Raw genomic sequence first — 26,773 nt, forward strand, 5'->3', positions numbered from 1 at the left:
TGCTTCCTGGCACGTCGAGAAGAGATAGTGATAGCAAAATGTTCAGCGGACGGAGCGCGCTTTTGTGTGCACCCAATTACAACTAAGCTTATGCTTGCGTGCAAGGATGATGATCACGTCAGAAAATATATAAAGTATTAAGTGGAACCAAAACATCTCATAAAGTTTTCCCAACAAATTTTAAACTTCTTAGATGGCGGGAATGATAATTATACTTTTTTTCTACCGGGTCATAAGCACTCTGGTCCCGTAAACCCATCGTTTCTTTTAGCCGGAGAGGTTTACGCTCAAGGATCGAGGATTAGCATGGAAATACTTTGACTTCCAACGGTTAAACAAATTCTAAAATTCTTCAAAACATTCCCAAACATTTATTTGGTTCTCTTGGCACAGACGAACCAATCATTTGGCGGCGAAAGTAAAGGCATTTGACTGAATTCTCTCGAGTTAACCTTGTGACCCTAGGTGAAGGTGATCCGCAAACCAAAATGACGTATATTCAGTCAAACTAGAGACCCGAAAGTGATTTGATTGTTCGGTCTTTCTTGAATTCGTTTTAAAATTCGCTCCAGGAAAGTAAAACTTTGCATATGATTTGTCTTGTAATACTTTGAGAGGTGAAAAGTGGTGATAAAAGTAGCAAAAGGTGAACAGCATTCGGTAAATTTTTCTCTGTTAGCGAAAACATCGAAGATTTAGGGGTGCCGCGTTTACGCATCTTTGAGACCATTCAATATTCATCGCCAGGGGAGGGGGGTCGGGAGATTTTGAGGGTCACATTGTTTTCGGGGAGGGGAAAAAGGGGGGGTCAGTCTTCACCAACAGAGTATATAGAAGGGGCTAAAGAAAGTAAACTGCCAAGTAACAGCCAATTAGAGGGGATCATAAGAATATTATAGAGCATTATGGGGGAATCAGGCAATTTTGTCGTGACAGAACAAAAATCCTCCGACCCCACCCCCCGGCGATAAATGACAAATATCCCCCGACCCATCCCCCGGCGATAAATAACGAAAAATCCTCTGACCCCACCCCCCGGCTATAAATAACTATTGGTCCCTGATAGCTGGCCCTGGGTTCGTCTTGAATTATCAATCCTCTTATTCGATCACGATTTCTTTGCCTTTATCAAGAATTTTCTGAAAGTCTTTCTCAGTTTCTTGTGTGTGTTTTTCTTCTATATGATCCAGTAGAGCATCAATCCAAACCCGGGCTTTGTGCTCAAGCGCTGCCTCACTTTCTTCCTAAAAGATAATGATGATTGACATGTCTTGGTCGGTGAGTGGTGTGGCATACATCGTAAACACAGTGGTTATACATAGGGCATGCACAAGGGGGATCAATTTTGGCCGGCCGCGCGCCAGTTTCCCGCGCGAAATTTCCAAGCCATTACAACGTTGGCACATGCACAAACGTTTGACCGCTGTGTTACATTGTAGGAAGGCAGTATGTTACGGGTCCAAAATATTCCCGCCCGAGACCAGACCTGCCCATAATGTTTTCGAAATATCTCCTAGCAACATGTTCCCGCTACATGACCTTCATTAAACTCTCCATTTCGTTCTCTTGGAATGATTCACGACCCAGATTTCATTTCGTTTGATCTGTTGTATTCTTATGTAAAATTCGAATTCAATAACTTTTCGAGATATATACCTTTTTTGATTTTTTGTCGTTTGTCGAAGATGCAAGCACCAGAAAAAAAGCCATAAGGAGAACTGTCGCTGAAATTGGGTGGAAAACCTAAAACAAAAGTGTTACAGGAAGATTTTACTCAGAAAACCCTCAAGAGTGACCATGTTTCTTAATTATGCCTTAATGTAATACATGCATTTGACGCGGAGATAGGAGATCGTTTTTCCCCTACCCCTCCCTCCACGAATCGTAATTGGCGGGTGTTTCTATTCATTAAGGACTCAATTCAGACAAAAAAGTAGCCATGTAAAAGGATAGGACACTCGATTAACATTTGCTTTCCTTTCGAAAATGTCAAAAAGACTTCGTTGAAAAATAAATATCGCTATCCCTTTGTTAGGCATTGCGGCGCATTTTGCGGGCTAAAATGTATTCTGGCCCGCTCGCACCCTCACCTGGTTGTTCAGACTGTTTTGTTGTCATTTCCGTCAGTGTTTATTTACTCAATACCCCTCAAAGTGATTATGATGATAATAATAATAAAAATAATGCAATAACATTTCAATTTGTTACTTATGAATTGAGAAAAGACAGACGGTCTTAACATTATCTTATTTATGGCTAAAAAAATTTTTAAAACAGGTACTTCTATTGAGATTGTTGGCCTCGAATCACTGCTTAGTTGCCTCAAACAAGAAACCCGCCGCTTTTTACGTCGTATTGTTCTCTTCAAAGTAGGAATTAAAATCAGCTATTGCACGCTAAAGGAACCATGTGTTTCTCCTTCATAAAGTTAATTTTGAGGCTTTGTTGACAAAACAAATTCGCGTCTCCTATTAAGATTTCTTTGTTAGATTATAACCTGCCAGTGTAATCCCGGTATTGATTTCAACATGTCTATAATGTTGAAATAACTCATCCATGAAAAATTGTTTGTTTCTTTGAAATAACCTAGTGTTTGTACCTTTTTTTTCGTCTCAGATGTCATTTTGATCAGCTTTTTCTGGCCAGCGTTGAGAGAAAAATAGAACACAAATTGGTCCACTGGTACTCTTCTAACGAAGCCCGCTGCACATGTGCATGTAATGTAGATGGGATGGTTACCAGTGGATGATGAACTAATGCGCTTATAGCCGGTGCTCTGGAGGGACAGGTGCAAGCCGTGCTAAAGCTAGAACTTTTTTTTAGACTTTTTTTTTTAGGGTTTTATTTCTGTGATCACTTGGCTACAGTTTAGCTTTAGGGATCAGTTCCGCACCAATCATTCGCAAGTAAATAACGATATTTACAAATGTTATTTGCATTGAAAATGTTGATGTCTTGACATAACGTGCACCACCGGGGCTGTAAGCCCACGCCTAACCTCCTCATTGACACAATTTGTTAAAATGATGTATTTGGACTGAATTCCATTTTCTCAAGACCAGCCTGCCAAGAAATGTATTGGCTGTCGGGCACGAGAAAAGGGCTTCAAAAAAGTGCATGGCATTGCTTTGTAAGGATACAACTTTCTACATGCTCAAAAATTTAAAAATAAGCGAGAAAGAGTTTCCCAGCTATGGGCATGTATGCATGGGAGTTTCAAAATGTACTCCTAGCACTTTCTATGGAATCAAATTAACTCGGCGTTATGCCTTTTAATACTAAGTACGATCGATTCTTAAAGAATCTAGCCTTTTAATGTCCATATAAGGTTGATGAAACAACCGGCCCACAGTCATGTCTTGGGATATAAACTCAAAAAAAATTTGGAAAAAATGCATCCGAGTAAAAAGATTAATATTATGTGTCGAATAAGTTATTTCGATAAACCAGCTACTCAGACATTATTAGCTAGTTACAAGGAAGAAATAGTGAACAGATCTGAACAGAAGAATCTTTCTTGAATCCTATTATCGAAAACAGCTGTAGCGAAACGCAGCGAGTTATCAATTGATTACGAAGTCATGTACAGAATTCATTCTTTGCATATCTGTGTTGTGTGTCCGGCTGTTGAAAGCTGAACGATAACTCCTGGCAAAACGCGTACAAAAATAGCGTCTCTATAGGTACGCGTAAGACATGGCAGAGGGGAAAGGAAGATCTTACGGCTTTTCAGCAGAAGTCCAAAGGAAGGTAAAAGTTATATTTTATATAGTAACATATTACAGATCTGGTATTTGTTTTCATTGTTTTGTGACAATGGATTCGAATTCAATCCGATCCGCTAGGAAACTGACTAGTTCTCGTTGTACTGTTCAAAAAAATGAAGTTAGATGTTAAATCAAAAAAGCTTATCTGGAACCCTACCTCGTAAAGACACTTTCATCCTATTTCTTCTTACCTTGAAGAACTCAGTCTTTCCCATGCCAAATATGATCTCTCTTTGGAGCTACCGTCCACTAATACATTACCTCACCAGTTCTCCTCCTCATTCTCTAAAACAAAGTGATATTAGGGAGTTCCGAATGTCGCAAAACCGCGAAAAAATATCTGAAAAAAGGGAAAACCACCGGGCGAAAAGTTTATAAAATAATAACACGTCAAAACGTTTCACACTCATGCATGATTTACACACAGATGGAGACATCACAAATTACATTCTTGCATATACTGGAGATCAAGTCGATTTACTGTCGATTATCTCTGTCTGTTCGTTCTTACATATTGATTTCAAGTCACTGATGAAATTCCCACCCCTTGTTTAAAATCCTATTTGGCATATTTTTAAATCTATGCCTCTAACATCAGCTCAAAATCTAGTTTTGAAGACAACGAGAAAGTTAATTCAGGAATTACTGCACAAGGGCCCTCTAAACATGAAACCGCAACGGTGCAAATAGTTTCATTTTACCTTACATTTATATTTTGATGGCACAAATAAAAATTACCACAGGATTTGAAATTACTACGATACGGTAATGCAGGATTTTTTTTTCATCGAAAAATGAGTAACACCGTAATACTGGAAAATCCAGATGTACGCCATGACTTATCAAAACTTTATTATGCATTTCGAACTGCGATACAGAAGTAGACTACTGTCAGATTACATGCTGCGTAATTAACAAGCTTTCTTTTAATTAACTGATCACAACAAAATTGATTTTCACTAATTAAGCTTTTCATCATTCCGTCACCTTTTCATTACTAACTTTTTTCCTTTAGTATTTCAGTGTCATGAAGATTTGGGAATTCGAAAATAAGCCTAGAAATTATTTTGTTGTTTTAATGTTTTTTTTACCAGCATTTTATCAAAAAATTGATTGATTTAAAATTTCCTGCTGTGGGAAAATGTATAGAATTGTTTTAAAACGTTTTCGAACTGTACCCTCTGACTGTATATTTAGTCGCGCGCAGCTTATTGGAGCCAGGGTATCTGGTGGTGGATTTGATTAAACTAAATAATGTGAATAAAGGGGGTAAGTTTCTAAAGAAACTGTGGTGCTGCGTCAGTAGGAGGGTAAGAGCAATTCGAAGGGCTGAAGCTCGAAACTTCAGTTTTGAAACTCTTTACGGCGGCCAATTTACGTTATCAACTCAGTTTGTAACACTTAATTACCCTAAATAACCTATGGTTCGGTCATGGAAACAAACTTCTGTTCCTCAACGGAATTTTATATTGTTAAGGTTATCTTCCTCTATATCACATACCGATAACGCCACACTTAAAATGGTCACTTTCCAGCTTGATGCAAAGTATGACAAGAGCGTGGAGTTGGACGCGAGGAACTGGATCGAGGACGTTGTTGAGGAACCAGTGGAGTGGGGAGAGTGCGATGACCCTCCCGGAAGTTCGTTTGCAGACGGTTTGAAGAGTGGCGAAGTGCTTTGCAAGTATGTTTGCATAATAAAAAGTGATCTGTCGTGAAAAGGTGTCACATGCGTCACGAATGAAACAATGAACGGTCTTTTTCGAATTAAAGCAGTACATAACTGTCTATCCAGTAACCCGAGTGAGATCTGGGTACCAGATGAAGCAGCGACAGTCCGACGACGATCCAAACGGTTATTTTTCACCCTTTCACTTCAGGGTTCCGAAAGTGAATTCAACCTAAGATTTCAAATACTTCTTTTTATTTTAGCTTTAAGAAATTTGCGGGGATGGGGGGGGGTGGGGGTGGGGGTGGGGGATGGGGATACTTCAACTAATTAACGACGTTTCAGCATAGATATTTGTGATAGAAGAGATAATTATTAATAAATTATTAAAAGCAGAGGAACTTTTTTTTAGTAGCCCTCTCTTAAGGAGAAACCAACCTCGCTCTAAGAGAAGGGTACAGAAGGGTGCCGGTAGTAGTGATGGGCTCCTGCCGGTAGTAATGTCATAGTAATACTAACTTTCCTTGACACAGACTCGCCAACAAACTTCAACCTGGAGCAATAAAAATGAACAACACTTCAAAAGTCTCAAATCCTGCAATGAGGGCGACCAAAGAGGTAAGAATTGCATTATTGTACAGCTGGAGTGGCTTCTTCTCGTTGGACTCACTTTTAGAGAAGCTTTCCTCTTGAACCTCAAGATATGGGGCTATTAAACTTCGTTACCTTGCTATAGAGTGGTGATACTCCTTGTAGCTTCATGTAACTTGGAAACCGGAATAACTGGTTGGGCCACTCGGCTCGAGTACAAAATTTGTCTCTTTTGTTTCTAACCCAAGAGGGGAATCAACACCATCATTAGAGTAGTCACGAGTACCATCTGTATTCGCGCATGATAAATGTTACAGATACAGACACTCCATTTTTGGGGACGGGGCGAAAAGGCGGAGTGACTGTGAGGTAAATCGCGGGAGGGGCGGGAGATTAAGTTGACCGAAGAATCGCATGATCCAGCGCTCGCCCCCTTTTCGCATAGACTGACTCCTTGCATGTGTTATCTTTCGACAGAAAGAAAATATTGAGAAGTTTTTATCCTTCTGTGAACAATATGGCGTTAAGGACCATTTTTCGACTCCGTATCTGTACCAGAAACAGAACGTTATGGCGGTAAGAACGTATTGAGCACAAAATTCGTCATGCTTTAAGCAGGAGCCCTTTTAATTAAAGGGCAATGAATAATGAGTTATTTTTTTTTGTTCTCTTTAAAAACACAAACATTTTGTCATTCGTAATTAGTTTTCAAGATATTCTTTGTAAACCAGCCGTATTTTCTTTAGTGAAAGCTGGCCATAAATCTTCTCTAATGTATTACAGAAGACAAACAGACTGACATACTGATAGTCTGAGGGGCGGCTTAGATGCTGCTGAAAGACACACAGATCAACAAACAGAAGGAGAAACTGACCAACAACCAAAAGTTGTCTCCTCTCTCGAGGGAGATTGCATTTGTCACGTTGACATGACTGTTTTTTTTCTTTTTAAGGTCGTTAACACAATATGCCAGTTGGGAAGTACGGTGAGTCTCCCTGTCTACTAACACAGCGATAACATAGCTTCAAATTCTACCCCTTTTTTGCTAAAGAAAACAAAAACAATAACGGATAACAAAAAAAGGATAAAAAAATTTTTTTGAGTATTTTTTTTATTTTTATTGTTCTTTTATGCTTTTCCATATTATTATTTTTGGGAACACTGTGCAGGCCCAAAGTAAAGGTTATGGCGGCCCCGCCCTTGGACCTAAGATAGCAGAGAAAAATGAAAGAGGTTTTACCGAGGAGCAGGTCAAAGCCGGCCGGGAGGGGCACATCGGTCTTCAAGCTGGTACCAACAAATTGGCCTCGCAGAGTGGGCAAAATTTCGGCCTTGGTAGGCAAATTGCTGGAGTGGGATCTGAGGGAACATACGACAAGTGAAACTTTCATATGCCGTTTTCGAAGAGGGATCAAGTTTTTTTTCCTTTCGATACTTGACAAGAAGTTGCATTGCTTTTCAACATTTCGCTGAGAGTAATTACAAACCATTTAGTTCAATTGAATTAGCAGTTTTCTCCTACCAAATGCTGTGTGAAGAAATGTTTTGCCAATAAAAGTTAATACATACATTGAAAACCTTGATCTGATCTTATTTAATGCACCACCGTTACTGTTAATTGTTCAAAAAACTTCCGTCAAAGATTTATGATTATCCAACTTGTAATTTTCAGGTAACAAGCAAAGCAATCTCACTTAATTTCAGTGGAGTGGTTTTTGATTTTCAGTCCAAATTAATCCAAAATCTTCTCGGCAGTTTTCGCCGTTGTGTAACTGATTTGCTCGCGACACCCAATTCAGCATTACTGAAACCAAATACTCCTGGATTACCGACATTTTCCCGCGCTCGACGCCAGTTACGTCATCCCAATCGTGCTCTCGTTAGCTCGCTTCTCGTGGCTTTTCCTTTGATTGATAGCGGCTGATGTCACTTTAGTGTTGGTTTATAAACCACGGCTGTTTTGAAAGCGCTTTCAGGCTTTGAAATTATCTTTTCCTACTCTCGCTATTAAAAACATTAAAGAAACAAATTTTACAAATATAGAGTTGAATACACTCCGAAAAGCTGGCCATCTGGTATTTTTATTATTATTATTTTTTTTATAATTTTTTTTAACTTAACGATGTGTCTGTCTAGTAATCGTATCTCCCACATACTGCATGGCATCTGGGTGGAGGGGCGGGGGAGGTGGAAGGGGGGGGGGGAAATTGCTTATATACCACGTTGAGAGTTTCTAAAACTGACGTTTCAATATGGAAAATGACTGCAAAAGACCACTGCACTTGTTGCCCACAGTTCGGCCTCTTAGCCATGCAACTATAGATCGCTGGAAGAGTTATTGAAAGATTAGACAGGGAAACCGTGACCAGAGTCATTTCTCCTGGCATCGCATTTGTGGTTTGATGTTTCTGAGAAGATAAAATTTTCCTTTATGTTGTTAAAACGGTGTAAAACTCAAAGATAGCAAAAGCTTTACCTTCCCTCCCCACCTTGGCTGGGAGAACACGAACTTGAAAATCAAGCGTGGAAATCTCCCAGAGATCTCTTCTTTTGTTTGGTTTTGTTTCTCCCCGATATTTCTTCGTATCCCTTGACCAGAGGCATGAGGCTATGACTGTCTTCATGTGAAAGTCCACAGTTTCCGCGGAAGCCTGTGCACGTGGCGGTAAGTCGTACCTTAGACGGGCGTGACAGAGGCGTGACACATAACATTTGCGACCGACACAGTACTTTGCTTAATCGACAGATTATTTCGATCGAGTACTCAAGCCTTGCCCAAGGATGGCTTTTCGACCGTTTCATCCATCCGCAGCTGACAGTAAAGGCAAGGTAATTTCTGTAGCTGAAGTTTTAGGCTCTTTGCTCAAAGATGTAGTAGTGATTAGGATTCCGTGGGCTTGAATAAACCGCTTAATTGACTGTTTACGATGAAGCTCTTCAAGGAAGGGCACCAGCTACCATCTGGTTGTAGAATTATCGAACTCGTCAACTGATAGTAGACTAATTCTAGTTTATCTGCATTTTCCTTCCTATGTAAACACTGGGTTGTAGAATTTGAAGGTTAAAATGTGCGAGCGTGGAGCGCAGCATGGGAACGATACAAATATTGTTCCTTCTTTTCTCGATTGACTATGAAAATCATTTGTTTGGGTAAATTGTCTGAGGTAATTTTTTTTATCCGATTTGAATGTAACACCTTGGAATATTTTTTGTCGAGTTAATCACAACTGGCGATTTATCAAAATACGGACTTGAACAAATTTGGTAGTAAAACGGCTTCCCACAAGAGGCAAGTGAAATTGCAAGTCACGATGCAACATTTTCATCTGTTCCTTGCTTTCGGCTCTTAGTGGTAGATTTTACTCTCAATCGGGAAAGAAATTCTTGCCTCGAGAAGTAAGCTGTGTTAGTAAATTCGATATCTTCTTCGGGATTGTTCCTCGGGATTTTTTTCGAGGTTTTCTAGACAACAATAGATCATTCGTACTTTCACGCGTGGTCTCGAATAAATTATTTAAGGATTAACATTTGCATTCACAATACAGCAATACTTTTTGTTCACCAACTAAAACAAAGCATAAGTCACGAATGCAGGTTTGGATTATGTGTGATTTTTCGTTTACACGATAAACTTTAGAACCATAAAACTTAACAAAGAACTGCTTTCTTCTCTTGAAACCACATAAGACTAATCCGTCGCAAGAACGCTATACATATTGACTGAGGTAATTAAATATTGATCGAATTGCTCAAACATGAGTTGACTTGAGTGACAGCAAGTAACTGGCACTCTTTTTCCCGCCATGAATTTGGGAAAGAACACCTGGCATATATCTTGCAGATCATTTGGCCAGTATTGTGTTTTTCTCGCTTCGAGACTACCAGACTCCCCAGTAGAGTTGAATGGGTCAAAACATCCCAATAGGATGTCAGACTTAATCAGTCCACTTAATCAGCTTTTCACAGTGTGATTGCATGTATGGAAATGTCAAGATAGCCGACGCTGATTTTGGGTTTTCATTAATGCGTGTAACCACTGAACCAGCATGCATGGAATTTCGACGGTGGTAAACTCGCTGAGTCTTGAAAAAGCTATTACTTTCATGTTGCTGCTAGAAGGAAGAGAGCAGCGAAGCAAATAAAGAAAAAGCAACACGGGCAAACCGAAGAATAAGGTCAATGTCATCTGCGTTTTGATGGCCCGTGACGCATACCCCAGTCCTCACGGGTAAGGGAAAGCTTGTTGTTTTGCTTAGCTGTTGTTTCCACGTGGAGGGGGTGGGGGATACGGTGAGTGGGGGGATACGGTGGGTGGGGGGATACGGTGGGTGGGGGGATACGGTGGGTGGGGCGTTACTGTAGGGAAATTTTAGAAACTTCCAAACCGAAACTGTACTTTTGTCAGTTGCGGTCCCTAGTCTTCTTTTCCGTCTTCAAGAGAGTCCGAGAGCGCAATCATTTCTTTAGCAAATTACACAAGATTTTGTATCAAAACTTTCACAACTTCCAAAGATACAGAACAATTACAAACCTCTCGAATACGGGCTTTTGAGAAACTCTACTATGGGACGAAATCAGTGAAATGGCCTTTCTGGATCAGAAAATATTGAAGTCTAACAAAGAGGTCACTTTTAAAAGTTCAAATATTTATAGGTCAGATACCAGCAACTGGAGATGGTGATAGCGAGGAAGGAGAACTCGAGAGAGAGGCACCCCTTACGTGGACGTTTAGGCGGCCAACATTTTTTTAAACCTTTCCCCTACAACTGCATTTTCAAAGCCATATCTGGAGTAATATAGTCGTTGTTTTTCTTTTTCCTTTTTTTTTCAGCTAACAATTACAACGTAGCTCTTTGGCACCGTAGCATTTACCCTGTGATAAGTGCTGCTTTTGTCATGTAAATTCACTCATCACAGACCTGCTCAATGATGCTAATTGTAAAACTTTTGTTTTAACTTTGCTTATTCAATTCAATGCAAATTATTTTGGGCTCGGTAAAAAATAACTCGCGCGAGAAACTCGAGTAGGTACACTCATTACATGTAATCGTCTATATCAAACTTACTCGCGCTCCACGAATTCGCAGGATTCATTTTTTAGTAAGGTAGAGTTTTAAACTTTTTTTTAACATGTGTAAAGTTTTTGTATTACTACTGTAAACATCCTAGCTTTTGAAAATTGCATGGCCAAGCATGGCATCAATCGAGCTTGTCAGTAACGATTGTTGGTATCAGTTCAGATACTTATGTTTAGCGAGAAAAAATTGCGACCAATTTCCTCAATTCGCTCTAATTCTACTAACTGCGTTGGTTTTTAGGGTTTTTAAGGAGGTACAAGTCAGAGGACGTCAACTTTACTTCGCTAGATACGAAGCAAACCGAAATTGTTTTGATGTGGATAATACCATGAACAATTATTTGCTAAAGAAGTTGGCAAGATTTTAGTTACAATCCCGTATGTTATTGTGTATACGGTTCTTTGATAAAAGAAAGCGGTGACAAAAGCAATAGATTACTTTTGGAACTGCCGCTTTGTTTAGAGAATTGTATAGAGATATCCGAAATCTCTCTCAACTAATATTCGCATGTTTGACTCTGATTACGTTCGACGGAAAGCGGAATGAAAGCTTCTTCTTTAATTAATTATTTATTACTGTATTTTCATCTAATCCTATTCAGTAAAACTTTCAAAACAAAACTAAAGAGGTTTTAGAATAATCACTGTGCGTATCTGCGGCGAAAAATTCGCTTATTTTTACTTTTTACTGATCTATAAAACAGCATAGACTGAAGCTTTAAGAATCAATATTTCTCAACCTGTCAATTAGATGGCCTCTAAGTGGGACAAAGAGACGGCGAGGGACATCTGTGCTTGGATTCAGAGGGCCACAGGAGAATCTGTCCCCTCGGACGATCCTACTTCCTTTGCTGAGACGTTGAACGATGGTCAAACACTCTGCAAGTAATGTCTGAGTATTTTGTTTGTGTAGTCACAGAGGCATGAACGTTTCAAATTTCTTTCGCTTATTTTTTCAAGACAAAGGTTGCTTCTTTTTGTTTTTCTTTGACATTTGGCGTAGGAAATCGTTCACTTTTTCGTGCTGAATATGTGCTCTAAACCCATATTTTGCTCAGATAGGCAAAAACTTGCTCGATGTTGCTAAAAATTGCATAAATGTAAAAAGTTACTCAAACGTTGCTGAGCACAATAGGAACAGGCCTACTTACCGACCGAAATTGATTCCCTGACGCATGCCCGACGTTTGACCCCTGTGTTGCCTTAACCAATCTTCACACGGATACTTTACTAATTCGGAAACTCCTATTTGGAAAATTATTTTCAATTCAAGTTGAAGAAATTCATGTTACTTAAACTGTTACATTGGTTTTTTTCATTTTTATCTTGCGATGAGTGAAGGCTAGCCAATCAGATAAAACCAGGCACAATAAAGAAAATAAACAAAATGAAGATGCCATTTCACAAGGTATGTCGGTGCAAATTTGATGCGTGTCCATTGTAGAAAATAGTCGCTTTTTCTATTTTAGAATGGTTATACTTTTTTACCCTAAAGCTTTTCTAGACTAAGAACAGTCGGGAAACTGGGAAAAAATAAAATTGATGTCAGCGCGCCTCCTTGTACTTTGGTGTTCTGCGCTATGCGCTAACATCGATATTTTTTTTTGCCTTTTGTTTTGTTTTGTTTTTTTTTGACCTGCGGGACCAACTTTGCCGAGAAGGAGGAAATGCTCGTACCCTTCAGCTTTTTAAATTTAGTTTCAGTACTCTCATTTCAGTTTCGAGTACCAATTAGCCTACTTCAAGTAGAGAGGTTCTCATCGGTGGAATTGGCGACATAGAACATACCAAACTACATGCTTGTATTAGTTCGGTTATAAGAGATTTATTTGTAATGAATTTTGCTAGTTTCCTCAATGAATACATCAAAGTATTTTCTCCTGAATTCATATTAGCTGCAACAATATTCTATCTCATTGCTCTCTTAAACAGTTTTTTGATCCTCTTCGCAGATGGAAAACATTGGGTGGTTTAGTGATTTTTTGAGAGAGTATGGTGTGCAAGCGGAGTATATATTTGTCACAGTAGATCTCTACGAGAAACAAAATGTTCCACAAGTGAGTAAATACTCCGTCGTATTTGGGCTTATAAAATGAAAACACCTTTCAAAGTTAAAGATTGTTAAAGTTCAGGGTGTATTTCTACCTTGTTTCGTGTTAAGGGAAATATCAGAAGAAGCCACTAAAAACTCACCAAACAGATGCAAAACTAAAACGACTTGTTCACCCGTATTTTCCCGCGCTACGGGCAGTTTGCTTCATTTTATTTTGACTTTTCATTGGTTCTAAGAGTATTTTTCTTTCTTCTAGTTTTTCGTAGCGATAATCTTGGTTTTGTTTTTACGGCACTCAATCGAAGGGCGCTCTGAGCAAGCAATAGATCAATTAATTGCAATTAGCCGACCCCGTATCCTCTTCCGTGGCCCGAGTCAATTTGGGGCACCTTAAATTCTCTTCTGAATAAAAATACAAGCGTTTTGAGTACTTGCCTGGAGTTTCTCAGACTTTGGAAATTTTTTTGTTTGCAGGTTCTTATTGCTTTGAAATGGCTGAAAATAGAGGTAAGAGCTTAATAAATATATCTGCCAATGTTGTTTGTAGACACAATTTATATAAAGTACCCAAGTTCACCCCGTATGAAATTCGCCCTCACCGAATTCACTCCCGGGTGAAGAGATGCACTGTGGGAGTTGAGTGTTTTAATCAATAATGCAACCCAGCGCACTGAACACCGAGTCACCTCTGTTCTCAGTAGGGAAACAAGATGGCAGGTTTAGCTTAGGAGCAAGGCGCTGCCTTGGTTAAATAATTGTATTGATTTTTGAAGCGAAAGGGCCGTCAGTTCTGAGACTTTAAATTATTTTAAAAGGCTGTGGTTTTTGACGCAGGAGGGAAAATGGAAACGAAAAGGAAACAAAACGAATTCGGACGTGCGAGGGGAGTGGGCCTAAGGGAAGTTTAGACAAAAAGAGAGAGACACTGAGTTATTTTTGTAAAGTAGATTTTCGGGAATTGCAAATAATGAATTAAGAAAAATTCCGGCTAGATATTTTTAAGATGCATAACCTCCATTTCAGAGAAAGAGAAGATATAATAAGGACTGAAAGTTGTAAAAAGACTGAAATTTCAAAAAACATCGAAGAACGCTAAAGTTGCAAAGCCTGCCCTTAGTACAAAAGTGTGCTATCCTTTTTAAGGAAAGAGGCCGCCAAAATTTATATTTTGGATCCTTTTTCATCGCAATGTTAAAAATTAAGTTAATGTCAAGTTAATTTTTCTCTTTCAGTCGGAGAAAAAAGGTGTCAAGCTATGAGGAACCATTTTCAAGCTCTCTTTGGCGTATATTGTAATTTTCTCTTAGACATGTCTTAGATTTTATTTTTCATCTGTTTCATGAAAAATCATCCTGTTTCAGAGATAGAGCTTAGCAGTGTAAACGTTATTCAGGGCCTTTTTTTGTGGATGATGTGCCTTGTCGTAGTTTCAGTCTAAAAGTATTGTTTTTAAGTTAGCGGACAATTTTGTCGGAATCGAGGCTGGAAGAGTGGTTAGACAGTATCATATTTATTTTGGAATTTACCTTTCCCGTCGTTGACGTGAAGATAAATTAACTTTAAGTTGAGGTCAAAGTGTACGTGTTGGGTTAGAAAAGTAATTTTATGTGTCGCAGTGAAGAAATAAGTTATGAAAGTTATGCAAAGAAGTATTAAACCTGAAGTGGGTCCAAGAGTTATGTTACCGCACGGAGAAAAAAGTAATTACTGCCAATCGCAGGAAAACATGTGTGACGTGTCAAACACGGGACTGGGGAAAACATGCAGTCAAAGTAAGCGCGGGAAACGTGTAACCAGTTTCAAGCGCAGTTGCGTGCGGGAAGGTATGTAACTAGTCAAAGCGCGGCAAATTTGTCGCCAGTGTCAAGCGCGGTTGTGCGCGAGAAGATATATAACCAGTGAAAGCGCGGGAACATTTCTAACCAATCTAGTACACAGTTCAAGGCGCGGGAAAACAAAGCCAATGTTAAGCCTTTTGTGCCCCTATTCTCTCTAGTTTTAATCGTGGGAGAATATGGAACAAGTCAGTGCCAAGAGCAGCAAGCATGCAACTAGCTAGGTGTTGTAAGCTGAGAAATACGCAACGGTAACAAGGAAGGAAATGCGCAATTGGTACAGAAGGATGGGAAAATACAAAAACGGTATCGAGGTGTGAAGTATGCAATCGTCCAAAGCACGGGAACTGAAATACAAAGACGGTGCCGAGGGCTGGAAGATATGCAAACTTTGCAAATCTCGAGGAAATTAACTTTGAACCTAAGTTAATTATAGAAAAATGTATACGTGTAAGGAAGCAAACATAGAAAGCTGTAGCAGTAACGTTGGGCGAGGGATGCGTACTTACTCGCTTACCACGGTCGAAAACAAAAAGAAAGAGATTCAGAGACTTGAAGTGCTCGCCGATTTAATAAAATCATAACATTTGACATATGATAAGGAAGCTTACTCCAAAGCGCAACAATGAAAAATTATTGTTCCTCAAAAAATGACTGCCAATTTATAACAGAGCTGAATTTAAAATTTTGAAATCAAAGGCAAGAATCAGTCAATAACGCTTCATGCAGGGGTATTCATCAGTGTGTTGTGATTTATTTTCCTTATCTATAGGAGGAAGTTTGTTCGGTTTCTTGAGACGCATCTGCATTTCAGTCGAGTCCAAACCTAACATACTCTCCATGCTTCTCCTCGCGGGAAGGGGATCCACGTTTCTGGTGGGTGCTTCCGTTGCGAAAAAAATTCCATTTCTGGAAGGGGGGGTCTCTAAATAAGACGGGTACAAAGAATGAGAGAGTTCTTCTTCGACTTTAGTTGCTTTCTTTTTCTTTCTGGTGCGTGTTTGATGGGAAAGCTCAGATCCGACTGGCAATGGAGGTCTTACTCTTGTAACGTAATACTCCTCATTGTCGTTATTTTCTGCAGAGTCAAGAGCACTGTGCATTGCTTCAAACTCTGGAGAAAAGTAAATTCTTGTCCTGTGCCTCAGTGGTGGACTTGCTTTGGATCTTTCGACAAGAACAGGAAACGTTGCTTGCTGAGTTTTTTCCTTCCAGCTTGGTTTATGGATCTTTTCTTTTCGTCGACGCCTTCGCGCGCGTTTTCTTTCTTTCCTCTGTTCCTCTTTTTCTCTCCTCTGCTCCTCGTCATATTTGGGAAAGTGATACATTTCTAGGGTCTTCCTATTAATTCTTTCCCGAAATTACGGAAGTTCCTTTTTCGGTGGAGAATTTTGCACTTGGATCTCTCTATGACGACATTGCGCGCGCATATCACTTGGTTGCAATGACACCATGGAAACGCGCCGTCATAATTAGCGGAAAAAAAAATCACGGAGAGGGAATAAAATTAGTTGTTGCCTGTTGGAAATAACTGTAAATTGTGTAACGTTACCGGCTCACCGTTTTTACGTTTAATTTTGGAGTGGCGGCTTAGAGAGGGGAGCACGTAGTGCTTTGTCACGTCACATTTAGTGTTACATCAGCTCTTTTCCCATTTTCGTTCCCCAGTCCTCCGTTCCTATTCCTGTTCAAGTCAAGTCCGCCTTATTCTATCGTCCATTTACTTTCCAGCATCGATTCATTACCACCCTGGGTACGTAGTGCCTTTCTTTTCATGTTTTATGTTCTATCTTATCGTCGTTGTTGACTGCGTTTGTTGTATGTAACTGCACTTCCTGTTAGTCACGCTTTCCTTGCGTTCGCGTGACAGTCACATGAGAATCAGGTTTTGTTGGTAACCTCAGCATTACGCATGACTCAACTGGCAAGATGGCGGCTCATTGGAGGGTCTTTCAAGTTTTAGCTTGTTTATTTTTGTTCTATGGGTTGTACATACACGCAAATCTTCCGAGTAAATGTCAAATATCAACATACTCTATCACAAATTGGTAAGGAATGTTTTTTAAGAGTTACACGAGAATTGCACATCTGATGCCTGAAGGATCGAAACTCGGAAACTTCCGTAAGCGTTTTGGTGTAAAACCTTACGTCTTAGTATTTCTCTGCTTCCTTCTTTTTCCATTTTAGGACATGGAAGGTTATTGGAAGCAAAAGGGAATATTATATCAATGTCTGTGGAAACGCTAAAGTAAAAAAAAAAAGTTGTCCTTCAAAGGCTGCCGTTTGCTCGCCGTCATCAGCTGATAGTACTACTCTTCAGGATTTAGGCTCTAAAAGACAGATAAATGCAACAAGGGATTCAGGCTTCGATTTGATTTTTACTGGTGGACAATGCAACGAGATGGGAAATAATAAGGCATGGGAAACCAACATCTTTATGAGATGTGGAAAGTTTCTGGTAAGTATTTGATCCAAAAATTGCTGTATTTATAGGACAATAGACATCGTGACTGTTCGGAGAATCAGTTCGTCCTGACCCTGTTGTTTTGTGTTTGGTTTTGGAGGGTAGTTCTGACGATACTTGATTTGTCATTAGAATGTTAGTACATCCATCCCTTTCATTATCACTATCATTGTCTTTGTTACATCCATTTTGAAATCATCGGTGATCCTTGGAATGTGATTGGTTCTCATTGTTGCAACTTATTCATGATTCGCAGACTTTTCCTCAGCCAATTAGGAAGTTGTGCTACAAATTTCACTTCGCTTGGTTTACTTACCATTATTTATTATGGTAATAATGATTATTATTATCATAATTATTACCCGCATTGTAATCATTATCATTATACTAGTTATGATTATCCTTGTTACTGTCTGAGTGTATAGTTGTCATTGTGATGATGGTTGTTTTAGTCATATTTATTACTGTCTTTACTAGATTACCTTTTCCATTAAATTTAAGATTAAAATGAAATAGCTCTGTATTAAGATATTTTCTCAAAGCTAACAACTGTCCTGAGCTTATCATGATTACTTGCTGAACCTTCATTCTGACAAAGGGCTTACGCCTGAAACAACAACTTAAGAAACTCTTTATGGTGACATATTTACATTGCTAGCTCAGAGGATTAACCAAATCATCTTGTCTTTATCTTTAGAAACTCCTTTTTTTTATTTTTGGAATCTGTAATTTTGTTCTGGCTAAGATATTAGGATGTGGAACCTGTTGAAAAGATGTTACAAATAAATGGGAGATTTCTAAAAGAGTTTATGGCTGCCTTGGGAATAGTATGACTTGCTAATACCAAAAATTTAGAAATTCAGTGGTGAATTAAAAGGAAGTTGTTACAAAATCATTATATCCTTAATGTATTCTAATTGTAAAAATTTATAGGGATCTCCTCAGTTTGTGGATCTCTTTGTGGGAAAAGAGAAGTGTGTGGCTGTTTTTGAGTTTGTTACTAATGAGGCTTGTAAAACAAAACCTGGACCAGAAATTCCTTGCTCACTGTATGGAACAGACAAGGAAATAATAGATCTAACACCTTTGATCAAAACAGAAGGTAACATTATTTTATTGATGTTTGTTTTATTCCAACTTAAAAGTTAGGTGGACTAGTTTTACCTTGGCTGTCTTGAATGTCTTAAACACCCAACCTTTACTTTCCAAGGCATTCATTAATCCACTATAGAACTGAATTCAAAATTTAAACACCATGCATACACACTGTATTCTAGTAAATTGAAACGAATTTTAAACAGAGAAAGAGCTATTTCCATGAGCTTGGGAACATTTAAAAGCTCAATAACTAATCACAAAAGTTCCATGGATCTCTGCATGAGAAACAGCTCTGACAGGATTAATTTTTTTATCCAACTACATGTAAGTTCAACATGTTTTGCTGTCTAGTCAATTTACCCTTCTGTTTTACACTTTCCTTAATTTGTTGGACACTTTTGTCACACTTGCTTCCCAAATAATTGCTTGAATTCTCCTTCTTTCTGTAATCCAAAATTTTATTTTGTCAATTACATTGTAGCTCTAATCAAAATACGATAAACACAGTTTGCACAAACGTTTGAAATCTTCCGTGCCAAAGACAATTTAATCTCATGTTTCATGCTCATTACATGACATGAAGATCAAGCATGTCAGGTTGAGAATTATTTTGTCTTTCCCAAGCTATTTATTGTAAACTTTTGTTTGGTAATGAAAATTCGAAGAAATATTGCTCTATGTTCAAGCAAAATGATGCAAAGTGCAAGTGAGAATCTTCACAAACTTTCGCACAAAAGTGCGATGAAATTTGGAAAGAACAATTACCAAAATTTGGCAATTTTCATTTGCATTACTTTTGCACAATACTTTTGTCTAGTGATAGTCAATTCTAAAACTCTCTTAGCTATGAATAAAAATGCTCATCTCATCTAACTCTAGTTTTTCTTCATGTTTATGCACTCTTTTAATTTACCCTGTAAGTAGTGTCTTCATAAGCAAACTATAAAGAGATGCCCTTTTAATTTCCCCCTCTAACTCTCACACATTTCCATGTAAATTAGTTATGAGTATTTGGTGTTAGATCAAGATAACAGCTTCTATGTGAGAAGTCTGAGTATTCTTATCACCTGTTTGCTGATAATGTTTGGATATTATAGGGAGAAGGTACATGTTAATCACTTAATGCAAGGGCAGTAACCTTTTGGCCCCTAAGAGTGACTAACATCTAATCTCTCCTTATAACAGCACTCCTAAATCACACACTGAGGTCATGAGAATATAAGAAATGATCATTAGCCAAAGAGGCTCTTCATTATTGGACAAATTCTCTTTGTCAACACCTTAGGAAATGTATAGAGCACAGTATGGAGAATATAGAGACTGATGTTTGGATGCAAACGGTTTGGTTAGATATTTTTATTTCATCATGAAATGATATTATGATATTTTTATTTCATTATGTTTATTAAATTTTTTATTGGGTTTCTACAGGTGGCCATGAAGTTTCATCTTCAGATGGAAACTTTGTTTTTTACATCAATGTTTGTAGAGGAATAAAACCTAAAAAAGATGATAACATTCATTGTCCAGCCAACAGTTCTGTGTGTAGAGTTGATAAAAACTTTCAAAAACCTGAAGATGTTGGGAGCATCTCATACACAAGTGGCCTTATACTCCGAGACAAGAATGACATTGTCCTTGTTTACAACACAACAAAGACTGTGAGTGGCTGCCCAAAAAATTTGAATCCTGCTACCACGATTACCTTCAGGTGCCCAGGCAGGAATAGGGTAAGCATAAGCATTGACAGAATTATTGTGTATGGGCTTATGTTATCTCTCAGTCAGTACTTGTTCTATTATTGGTCATTATTTCAAACTGAAAAATCTGGTCTCTAACTTACTGTAAAGACCTCTAACTCAGTAAGTAACAGGTATTTATCAACTGAGTGGGAAGGCCAAGTGGTGAAATATTTAGCACTAGGTTAGGATGTACATGTACAGATTGAGCGTAGGAATGTCTGTATGTCATGTTGGAGAGCCAATTGTAATATTTTGCAGAACCTGACATAGTCAATAGGTATTTTATGATACAAATACTGTTCTCTATTTTCTTCCTTTTTTCCTTGTTTTTGGTATCTTTTGGGGTTCTAACAGGCCATGCAGCTTTTTATTGCTCATCTTAGAATACAAAGAATGCTTTGACTTGAAGAGTTATTTTACCAATGGTTGAGAGGCCTTGACAATAGGAGTGCTGACAACAGAAATGATATCACATTATGCCCCGCACGGGTGATTCTGAAAAGTTGTACATACTTTGGCCAATTGATGCATGAGAATGAATTTTGCCTATTTTGTTCTTTTAGCAATCCAAAATCAAGCTTGGTCTTGTTACTTTTAACTATTGCCTTTCTAATGGCAAGTTTTTCAGCCCAGTGAAAACTAACTGCTGGACCTTGTGTCATCACTTTTAGTTTTGACAAAGGTCATTTCCTTCAACAGTAAGGGTATAGAAAATGAATTTTACTGTGTTGAGTACCATTTGTTATTAAGTATCCTTGAAAAATTGAGGTACGTGTAAAAACTGAAACCTTGAAACTTGAGACTTGAGGATTGAGTTGAGTCATATAACTCATGAGTGGCACTGTATATATTATTTTTAGGGTGGTAAAGGCCCAGTTTTGACAGAAGCTAGTTATTGTGCATTTGAAGTTCTTTGGGAGACAGAGTTTGCATGTGCGAAGTCCAGTATCCTGGAAACCACGAGCTGTGTCCTGAGCGATGACTCTGTCCACTTCAATATGACAAAGCTCGCTGCTGCCAAAGAGGATGACTACCAAGTTTATTATAATGATACTAGAGCTGGCTCCACAACTCAGTACATATATTACATTAATGTTTGCCGTCGTCTGAGCTTTCCTTGTGAAGGTTTGTTTCTTGGATGTACTGAAGGGCTTCATACAGGACAAATTGTTAGAAGGCTTTTGGAAGAATGTTAATTGTTTTCAAGTTTTTTTTAGCAGGTTGCACCTAGTTTGAAAGATAGGGTTGTCTAGCCTAAGTGCTTAATACATGTATGTTGAATATGCATATAATTAAGGTAGAAGATATGTATGCTGAAGCAAATGAAATGGGCTAGAGTCGAATTGCAATCATCTTATTTTTAAAAGGCTCAGTCATTATCTCAGGCATAACTTTGAAGTATTCTCATATGCAACTGTCTGTACTGTATCTTAGTGGAAACTCAAACTTTTTTCACTGTTAACAGAGTGTCTGCTTCTCTTTATGCGGAGAATGTATAACATCCTTACTTGAAATGTTTGCAAAATGCTCTTTTGGTATATGAGTTAATTCATAACCACTGATGAATTAATATCTTGAATTGGTATAAAATTACATGATGAGATTAGAGCAACAGTTATTTATGTTCAATTGTGTTTGAGACCACTGAAATTTAAATATGTTATATTTTTTTTCTGTTAGGATCAGACTCAACGGTTTGCCAGGAAGTGAAAGATGGATCTTGGCGAAAGTCGCTTGGTATTATATCAAAACAAACTCTACGCTATGCTGATGGACAGCTGTCTTTAACCTATGAGCATGGATCTGCATGTAGAAATGGGCTCAATCGAACAACCATTATCATGTTTATATGTAACTACACAGCTGAGATAGGCACAGGACCTGTTTTTAACAGTGAGAGCTACTGCTTTTACTACTTCAACTGGGAAACAAGATATGCTTGTCCACCTAGCCGTCGCACAGGGACTCAGTGTCGTGTTGTCAGCCCTTCGGGAGTACGCTATGATCTTTCTGAGCTTGTGCGCATGGAAAATTCCACCAACTGGATTGCGGTGGATGGAGAGAGTATCAGTGCTAAAAGAAATATTTTGATAAATGTTTGTGGTCATGTGACTGGCCATCCTGAAGCCAAACAGTGTGATAGTTCAGCAGCTATTTGTATGATTGATCAAAGCAAAGGAAAAGTAGTAAGCCTTGGGAAATACACAGAACCACCTACTTTGAATCCAGACAATTCTATCAAGTTGGTTTATATTCAGGGTAGTGAATGCAAGAAGGACAATGCAGGAAAGAGTGTATTTATAAGATCCACAATAACATTTTTATGTCAGACAGGAGATTTGTCAAGTCCCCCTGTTCTGGTCACACATACATCAGATGAATGTCATTATGAGTTCATGTGGAGGACAGGTAGATATAGGGGTACAGTCAAACCTTGATTATCTGGACATCAATTATCCGGATTTTTCAATTATCTGGACTTTTTCTCTGGTCCCGTTTTTTTCATGAATATTAATGACCTTAGATGTTAAAAACTTTAGGAGGTAAAAAATTCAGAAATTATGCTAAAAGTCAGGAAAATTGTGTTTAAAACAGCGCATTACCCACTCCGCTTTCGAAAGATTGAGCGCTTGGAGACAAAAAGAGACAAGAAGCATTCTAATGCATTCAGCTGAATTTTGATTGGTTCAGTATTGTTTTGTTGCGAAGGGAATGTCATGCTTGATCAGTTCGATGAGCGTGGGTTATGTAAACACACGAGACGATCATAACCCAATTGTCTCATTAATATTCATATTTTTGATTATCCGGACTCTCGATTATCTGGACTATTTACCCTAGTCCCACCGAGTCCGGATAATCGAGGTTCGACTGTAGTATTTTTGGTCCTTGAGTTGTAAGTGTTTTTTTTATTGATTTTAATAGAAAGTGTAAAAATGTAGAGACTATCATTCACCCTTTGACCTCTAAGACTGACCAGCATGACTACATGTAGTACCACCTGTGGATTAAATTTGAAGAACATGAGAAAAAAGGATCAAAAGTGATCATCAACTAAATAAGCTCTTGATTATTAAACAAATTCTTCTCAAGTTGCCAGCACCTTTGGAAATGTTAAGAAAATAGAATGGAGAAAATGCATGCTGATGGTAGGGTGTAAAGGGTTAATGGTACATGAAGATGGAATTTTTTTGTGCATGTGCATAGTGCCATGTTTTGTTTGTTGTTAGTGAGTTGATGAAGAATTCAGACCAGAGACATACATTTAATGTGAAAAAGCACTTTGTTGTAAACTCCATTGTTTGAAATTGTATTTCAAGTTACTTCCAAGTGGTAAAACAAAAACATATTACTTCCTTTCCTGATTTTCAACTAGGATTAGGTGATAAAGCCCCTGTGGATTATAACTAATGTTGTTTATTTATTTTTTTCTCCTGATTCTTCCTTCCTTTTTTCATGTATGTAGTGTATAGCTCTCTAGTTAGCAATGATATGATTACAACTACTTACAATCATTTACTGTTTTTTGTCTATTCCATGATATTACCAGCTGCGGCATGTTCATTGGGTTTGAATGTTGGCCAGGACTGCAGAGTGGAAGATAAAGATGCTGGTTATGTATTTGACCTTACTCCTTTGGCCAAAAAAACTTGGGGCCAAAATGACTTTGTCACGGCTGTGAATAATATAAATTCACAATACAAGTACCGATTGAAGGTGAGAAACACCCAACTTAGCCTTCATATGCAATCTATGGTCATTTGTTTCTTACTTGCAGTCATTTCATGCCTAGGAGATTTGTAATAACATTATAATAATATTTATTTCTACTGTGTAAATTCAACTATGCAGTTTTCAAATGCACCTAATTTGTACTTAAAATGAGACAATTCAATCCAGTTTCCACTTGTCAAAATACCTCACCTGCTAGTGTGTCAATTGTTGCTTAGACAAATTAGTGGAATCAAGCAATTATGATACAAAAAAATATATATTTTGTGCATACTTGTGACCTTCTTAAAAGAAACAACTAAATTATTACCCGGCAAAAGATAAGTGTGATATTTTTATTAGTCTAAGACCTTTCTCTTATTTATACTTTTGACTTTCCTTCATTCAGTGGTTGCGTGTCAAAATTGGACACCACATAAACAAAAATTATTTAATGCAGATAATATTGCTATATAACATAAGAAACTGACCTTATGTAAAACTTATTTAACATTGAATATAATTTATGAGAATGGATAGAAATGACTCAACTGGGTGGGTGAGAATGGTCAAGGGAATTAGATGTACGTAAAAGGCTAAATTTCCCAAAGTTTCCAAGCACCAGCGAATAAAGGCTGTTAATAGTGGAGGTTGATTATTTCCCTCTGAAAATTGTTGACTGAGACACGTTGCCTCCCCTTGCTGGAAATCCTAGATCAGACTGGGAATGCGGTGTAAGGCCATTGTACCCCTCATGGATTGTAAGTGTACTAACCTTTACCTTCTGACCATTTTGTAATGACAATGTGTCCATTTTGCTTTAACCACAGGTGTGTGGAGGGAGCAGTCAAATGGGCTGTGTTGGTGCAAATGTTTCCTCGTGCCAGATTACACAACCATCTTCCAAGCACAACTTTACACTGGGTCTGCAAAACAAAAATTTGTATTATTATGATGGAATGTTAAATCTGACCTACCATAATGGAGAAAAGTGCCATAATGGAGTTTCTCGTAAAACCCACATAACCTTCCTCTGTAATCAGTCAGCAGTTAACAATGGAGTAGGAGTTCCAGAGTTTGAGAAGGAGAATCACTGTATCTATAACTTCATGTGGTTTACAAAATATGCCTGTCCAGCAAAGGTCAGTTGATTGATGATAGCTCTTTAAAGATTTTTGTTTTACTGAAAATTGTTACCTCTTTGAACTGAAATCAAATGTGTCACACCTTAACAAAACTATTTTCTGCATCCCTTTGCAGGTTGTCGAATGTGTTGCTAGGACAGATGTTGCTCAGTATGATTTGACAAGTTTGGTGAGAACTTCAGACAACTGGGAGGCAGCATATGGTGCAAATGGAAAGTTTTACATCAATGTTTGCCGTTCACTGAATCTTGTACCAGGCTGTAGTGGAACAGCAGCTGTCTGTCTGAAAGAAAAAGACAAGGTCACCAACTTGGGTGAGTTGTGTAGAGTTTTTCAATGAAGTAAGAGTCTGTTAGAAAAGGAAGTAAAAAATCAAACCAATGTAGTCATTTTGACCGGCTACATCTTACATACCAGAGTTCACCTCAGCTTAGTGGTCTTGCTCTAATAAGTCTACAGATGGTAACAAGATTAAAACCCGTAATCTAAGTAATCTAATTCCCTATGATTAATTATGAAATAATGTGTAGTGTATTGTTTAGGAGTTTGACCAATGGTCGTGGGCACAAGTCGTGGGCGTGGGCGTGGGCGTGGGCGTGGGCGTGGGCGTGGGCGTGGGCGTGGGCGTGGGTGTTGGTGTGGGTACAAGTCCTGTCGGTAATAGTTAACAATTAATGGTTTATTGTTAATATTTAATGATATTATCAATAGTACTTCTACCAATAATTAATTATTGTTATTATTGTAGAGGGGAACGGGTTTTTTTTGGCGAAACGCGATTTGGTTACTCAGCCGTAAACGGTGAATCGCCTTTTTTATGGAAATTGCGAAGCGACTGGGTTTTTTTTCGCGAAACGTTACTTGAACCGTTATTGTTTCTCTTCCTTTAAAAAAATTATCTAGTAAGCGCCTCAAAACAAGACCACGTCTAGAAATATGACTGTGTCTAGCTAATCATCATTCTGAGCCCCAGGTCTCTTTATTCCAACAGGTAATTTAACACCTTTTATCTTCGTTTCGTGAAATGGCTATTTCATCTTGCGTGAAACGTGAATGGTCGTCTTATTTTTCGTGAAAAGTGGTCTTGGACCCCCTTCCCTTTACCACCCTTAATTATGGTCTAAGTTGACATAATTAACATGACATAATGCATACAAATTAAACAACCCCTCTCCAACTGTTAGAAGCCAGTAATAGGCTCCTGCAAATTGTAAAATATTATTGTTTATTCCAATATCATCGCATCAGCTCGGTGAGACTACTATTTCATTGATACACTTACAGATAAGTAATAAATAATTCATTCGACTAATTTGTACCAAAAAATCTATACTCGACAATAAATTATTATTAGTAGTAATACTATAAATGTTATTATTATTAAATATGAACTATTAACCATTAATTATTAACTATTACCAACACGACTTTTACCAACACCCACGACTTGTACTCACAACCCACGACCATTAGTTAAACTTTAGCAGTTTCTCTGTTAATCCGTTTAACATCTAATTTCTGAATCAAACATAAAGGTCTGGAGAGTGAAGGAAATGATCACAGACAATAAAAACTTTTGATTGTTAAACAAATTCTCCTTGTCCGCACATCATAAAATGTC

At 38.1% G+C, this 26,773-nt stretch overlaps 4 protein-coding genes and 1 long non-coding RNA gene across 9 annotated transcripts in view; 3 read left to right on the top strand and 2 right to left on the bottom strand.

Moving 5' to 3' along the window:
• Window positions 1–351: 351 nt before the first annotated feature.
• LOC149041788 (uncharacterized) lies at window positions 352–4,107 on the bottom strand. Of its 3 annotated transcripts, none has more exons than XR_016188962.1 (3): window positions 3,959–4,107; window positions 1,657–1,743; window positions 352–1,244 (listed from the first exon to the last, which is right to left on the bottom strand). It is a non-coding gene; the product is annotated as an uncharacterized LOC149041788 (long non-coding RNA). The 3 variants fall into 3 exon arrangements; XR_016188963.1 differs by lacking the exon at window positions 3,959–4,107 and adding an exon at window positions 2,600–2,782; XR_016188964.1 differs by having other exon boundaries at window positions 1,104–1,244; window positions 3,925–4,062.
• LOC113668580 (muscle-specific protein 20) lies at window positions 2,936–7,604 on the top strand. Its single transcript, XM_027184512.2, has 6 exons — window positions 2,936–3,750; window positions 5,303–5,451; window positions 5,970–6,054; window positions 6,505–6,603; window positions 6,980–7,012; window positions 7,197–7,604. Exons 1-6 carry the CDS (start codon window positions 3,697–3,699, stop codon window positions 7,407–7,409), a joined length of 633 nt encoding a protein of 210 aa, XP_027040313.2. The 5' UTR covers window positions 2,936–3,696; the 3' UTR covers window positions 7,410–7,604.
• Window positions 7,605–8,698: 1,094 nt separating this feature from the next.
• LOC113668622 (myophilin) lies at window positions 8,699–14,827 on the top strand. 3 transcript variants are annotated; one of them, XM_089213927.1, is made up of 7 exons: window positions 10,976–11,132; window positions 11,346–11,482; window positions 11,856–11,989; window positions 12,446–12,512; window positions 13,057–13,161; window positions 13,632–13,664; window positions 14,390–14,827. In XM_089213927.1, the coding sequence occupies exons 3-7, from the start codon at window positions 11,856–11,858 to the stop codon at window positions 14,414–14,416; spliced, it is 366 nt and encodes a 121-aa protein (XP_089070053.1). In that variant the 5' UTR covers window positions 10,976–11,132; window positions 11,346–11,482; the 3' UTR covers window positions 14,417–14,827. The 3 variants fall into 3 exon arrangements, with proteins under 3 accessions (XP_027040364.2, XP_089070053.1, XP_027040365.2); XM_027184563.2 differs by lacking the exons at window positions 10,976–11,132; window positions 11,346–11,482 and adding an exon at window positions 8,699–8,856; XM_027184564.2 differs by lacking the exon at window positions 11,346–11,482 and having other exon boundaries at window positions 10,977–11,132.
• Window positions 14,828–15,544: 717 nt separating this feature from the next.
• Window positions 15,545–16,645, bottom strand: LOC149041789 (uncharacterized). Its single transcript, XM_089213924.1, has one exon. The coding sequence runs from the start codon at window positions 16,318–16,320 to the stop codon at window positions 15,703–15,705; it is 618 nt and encodes a 205-aa protein (XP_089070050.1). The 5' UTR covers window positions 16,321–16,645; the 3' UTR covers window positions 15,545–15,702.
• Window positions 16,646–16,890: 245 nt separating this feature from the next.
• LOC113668641 (cation-independent mannose-6-phosphate receptor) overlaps window positions 16,891–26,773 on the top strand; it is a 32,117-nt gene continuing 22,234 nt past the window's right edge. The window contains exons 1-9 of the mRNA XM_027184580.2: window positions 16,891–17,040; window positions 17,180–17,450; window positions 18,390–18,558; window positions 19,986–20,284; window positions 21,157–21,421; window positions 21,977–22,705; window positions 23,847–24,013; window positions 24,838–25,149; window positions 25,268–25,466. Of these exons, the coding sequence (XP_027040381.2) occupies window positions 16,922–17,040; window positions 17,180–17,450; window positions 18,390–18,558; window positions 19,986–20,284; window positions 21,157–21,421; window positions 21,977–22,705; window positions 23,847–24,013; window positions 24,838–25,149; window positions 25,268–25,466 (2,530 nt within the window). The 5' untranslated portion in view covers window positions 16,891–16,921. The remainder of the gene's footprint in view (window positions 17,041–17,179; window positions 17,451–18,389; window positions 18,559–19,985; window positions 20,285–21,156; window positions 21,422–21,976; window positions 22,706–23,846; window positions 24,014–24,837; window positions 25,150–25,267; window positions 25,467–26,773) is intronic.

Source organism: Pocillopora damicornis, chromosome 8 (assembly GCF_964200805.1).
Source record: "Pocillopora damicornis chromosome 8, jaPocDami1.2, whole genome shotgun sequence".
In the NCBI taxonomy this organism is placed as follows: Eukaryota; Metazoa; Cnidaria; class Anthozoa; order Scleractinia; family Pocilloporidae; genus Pocillopora; species Pocillopora damicornis.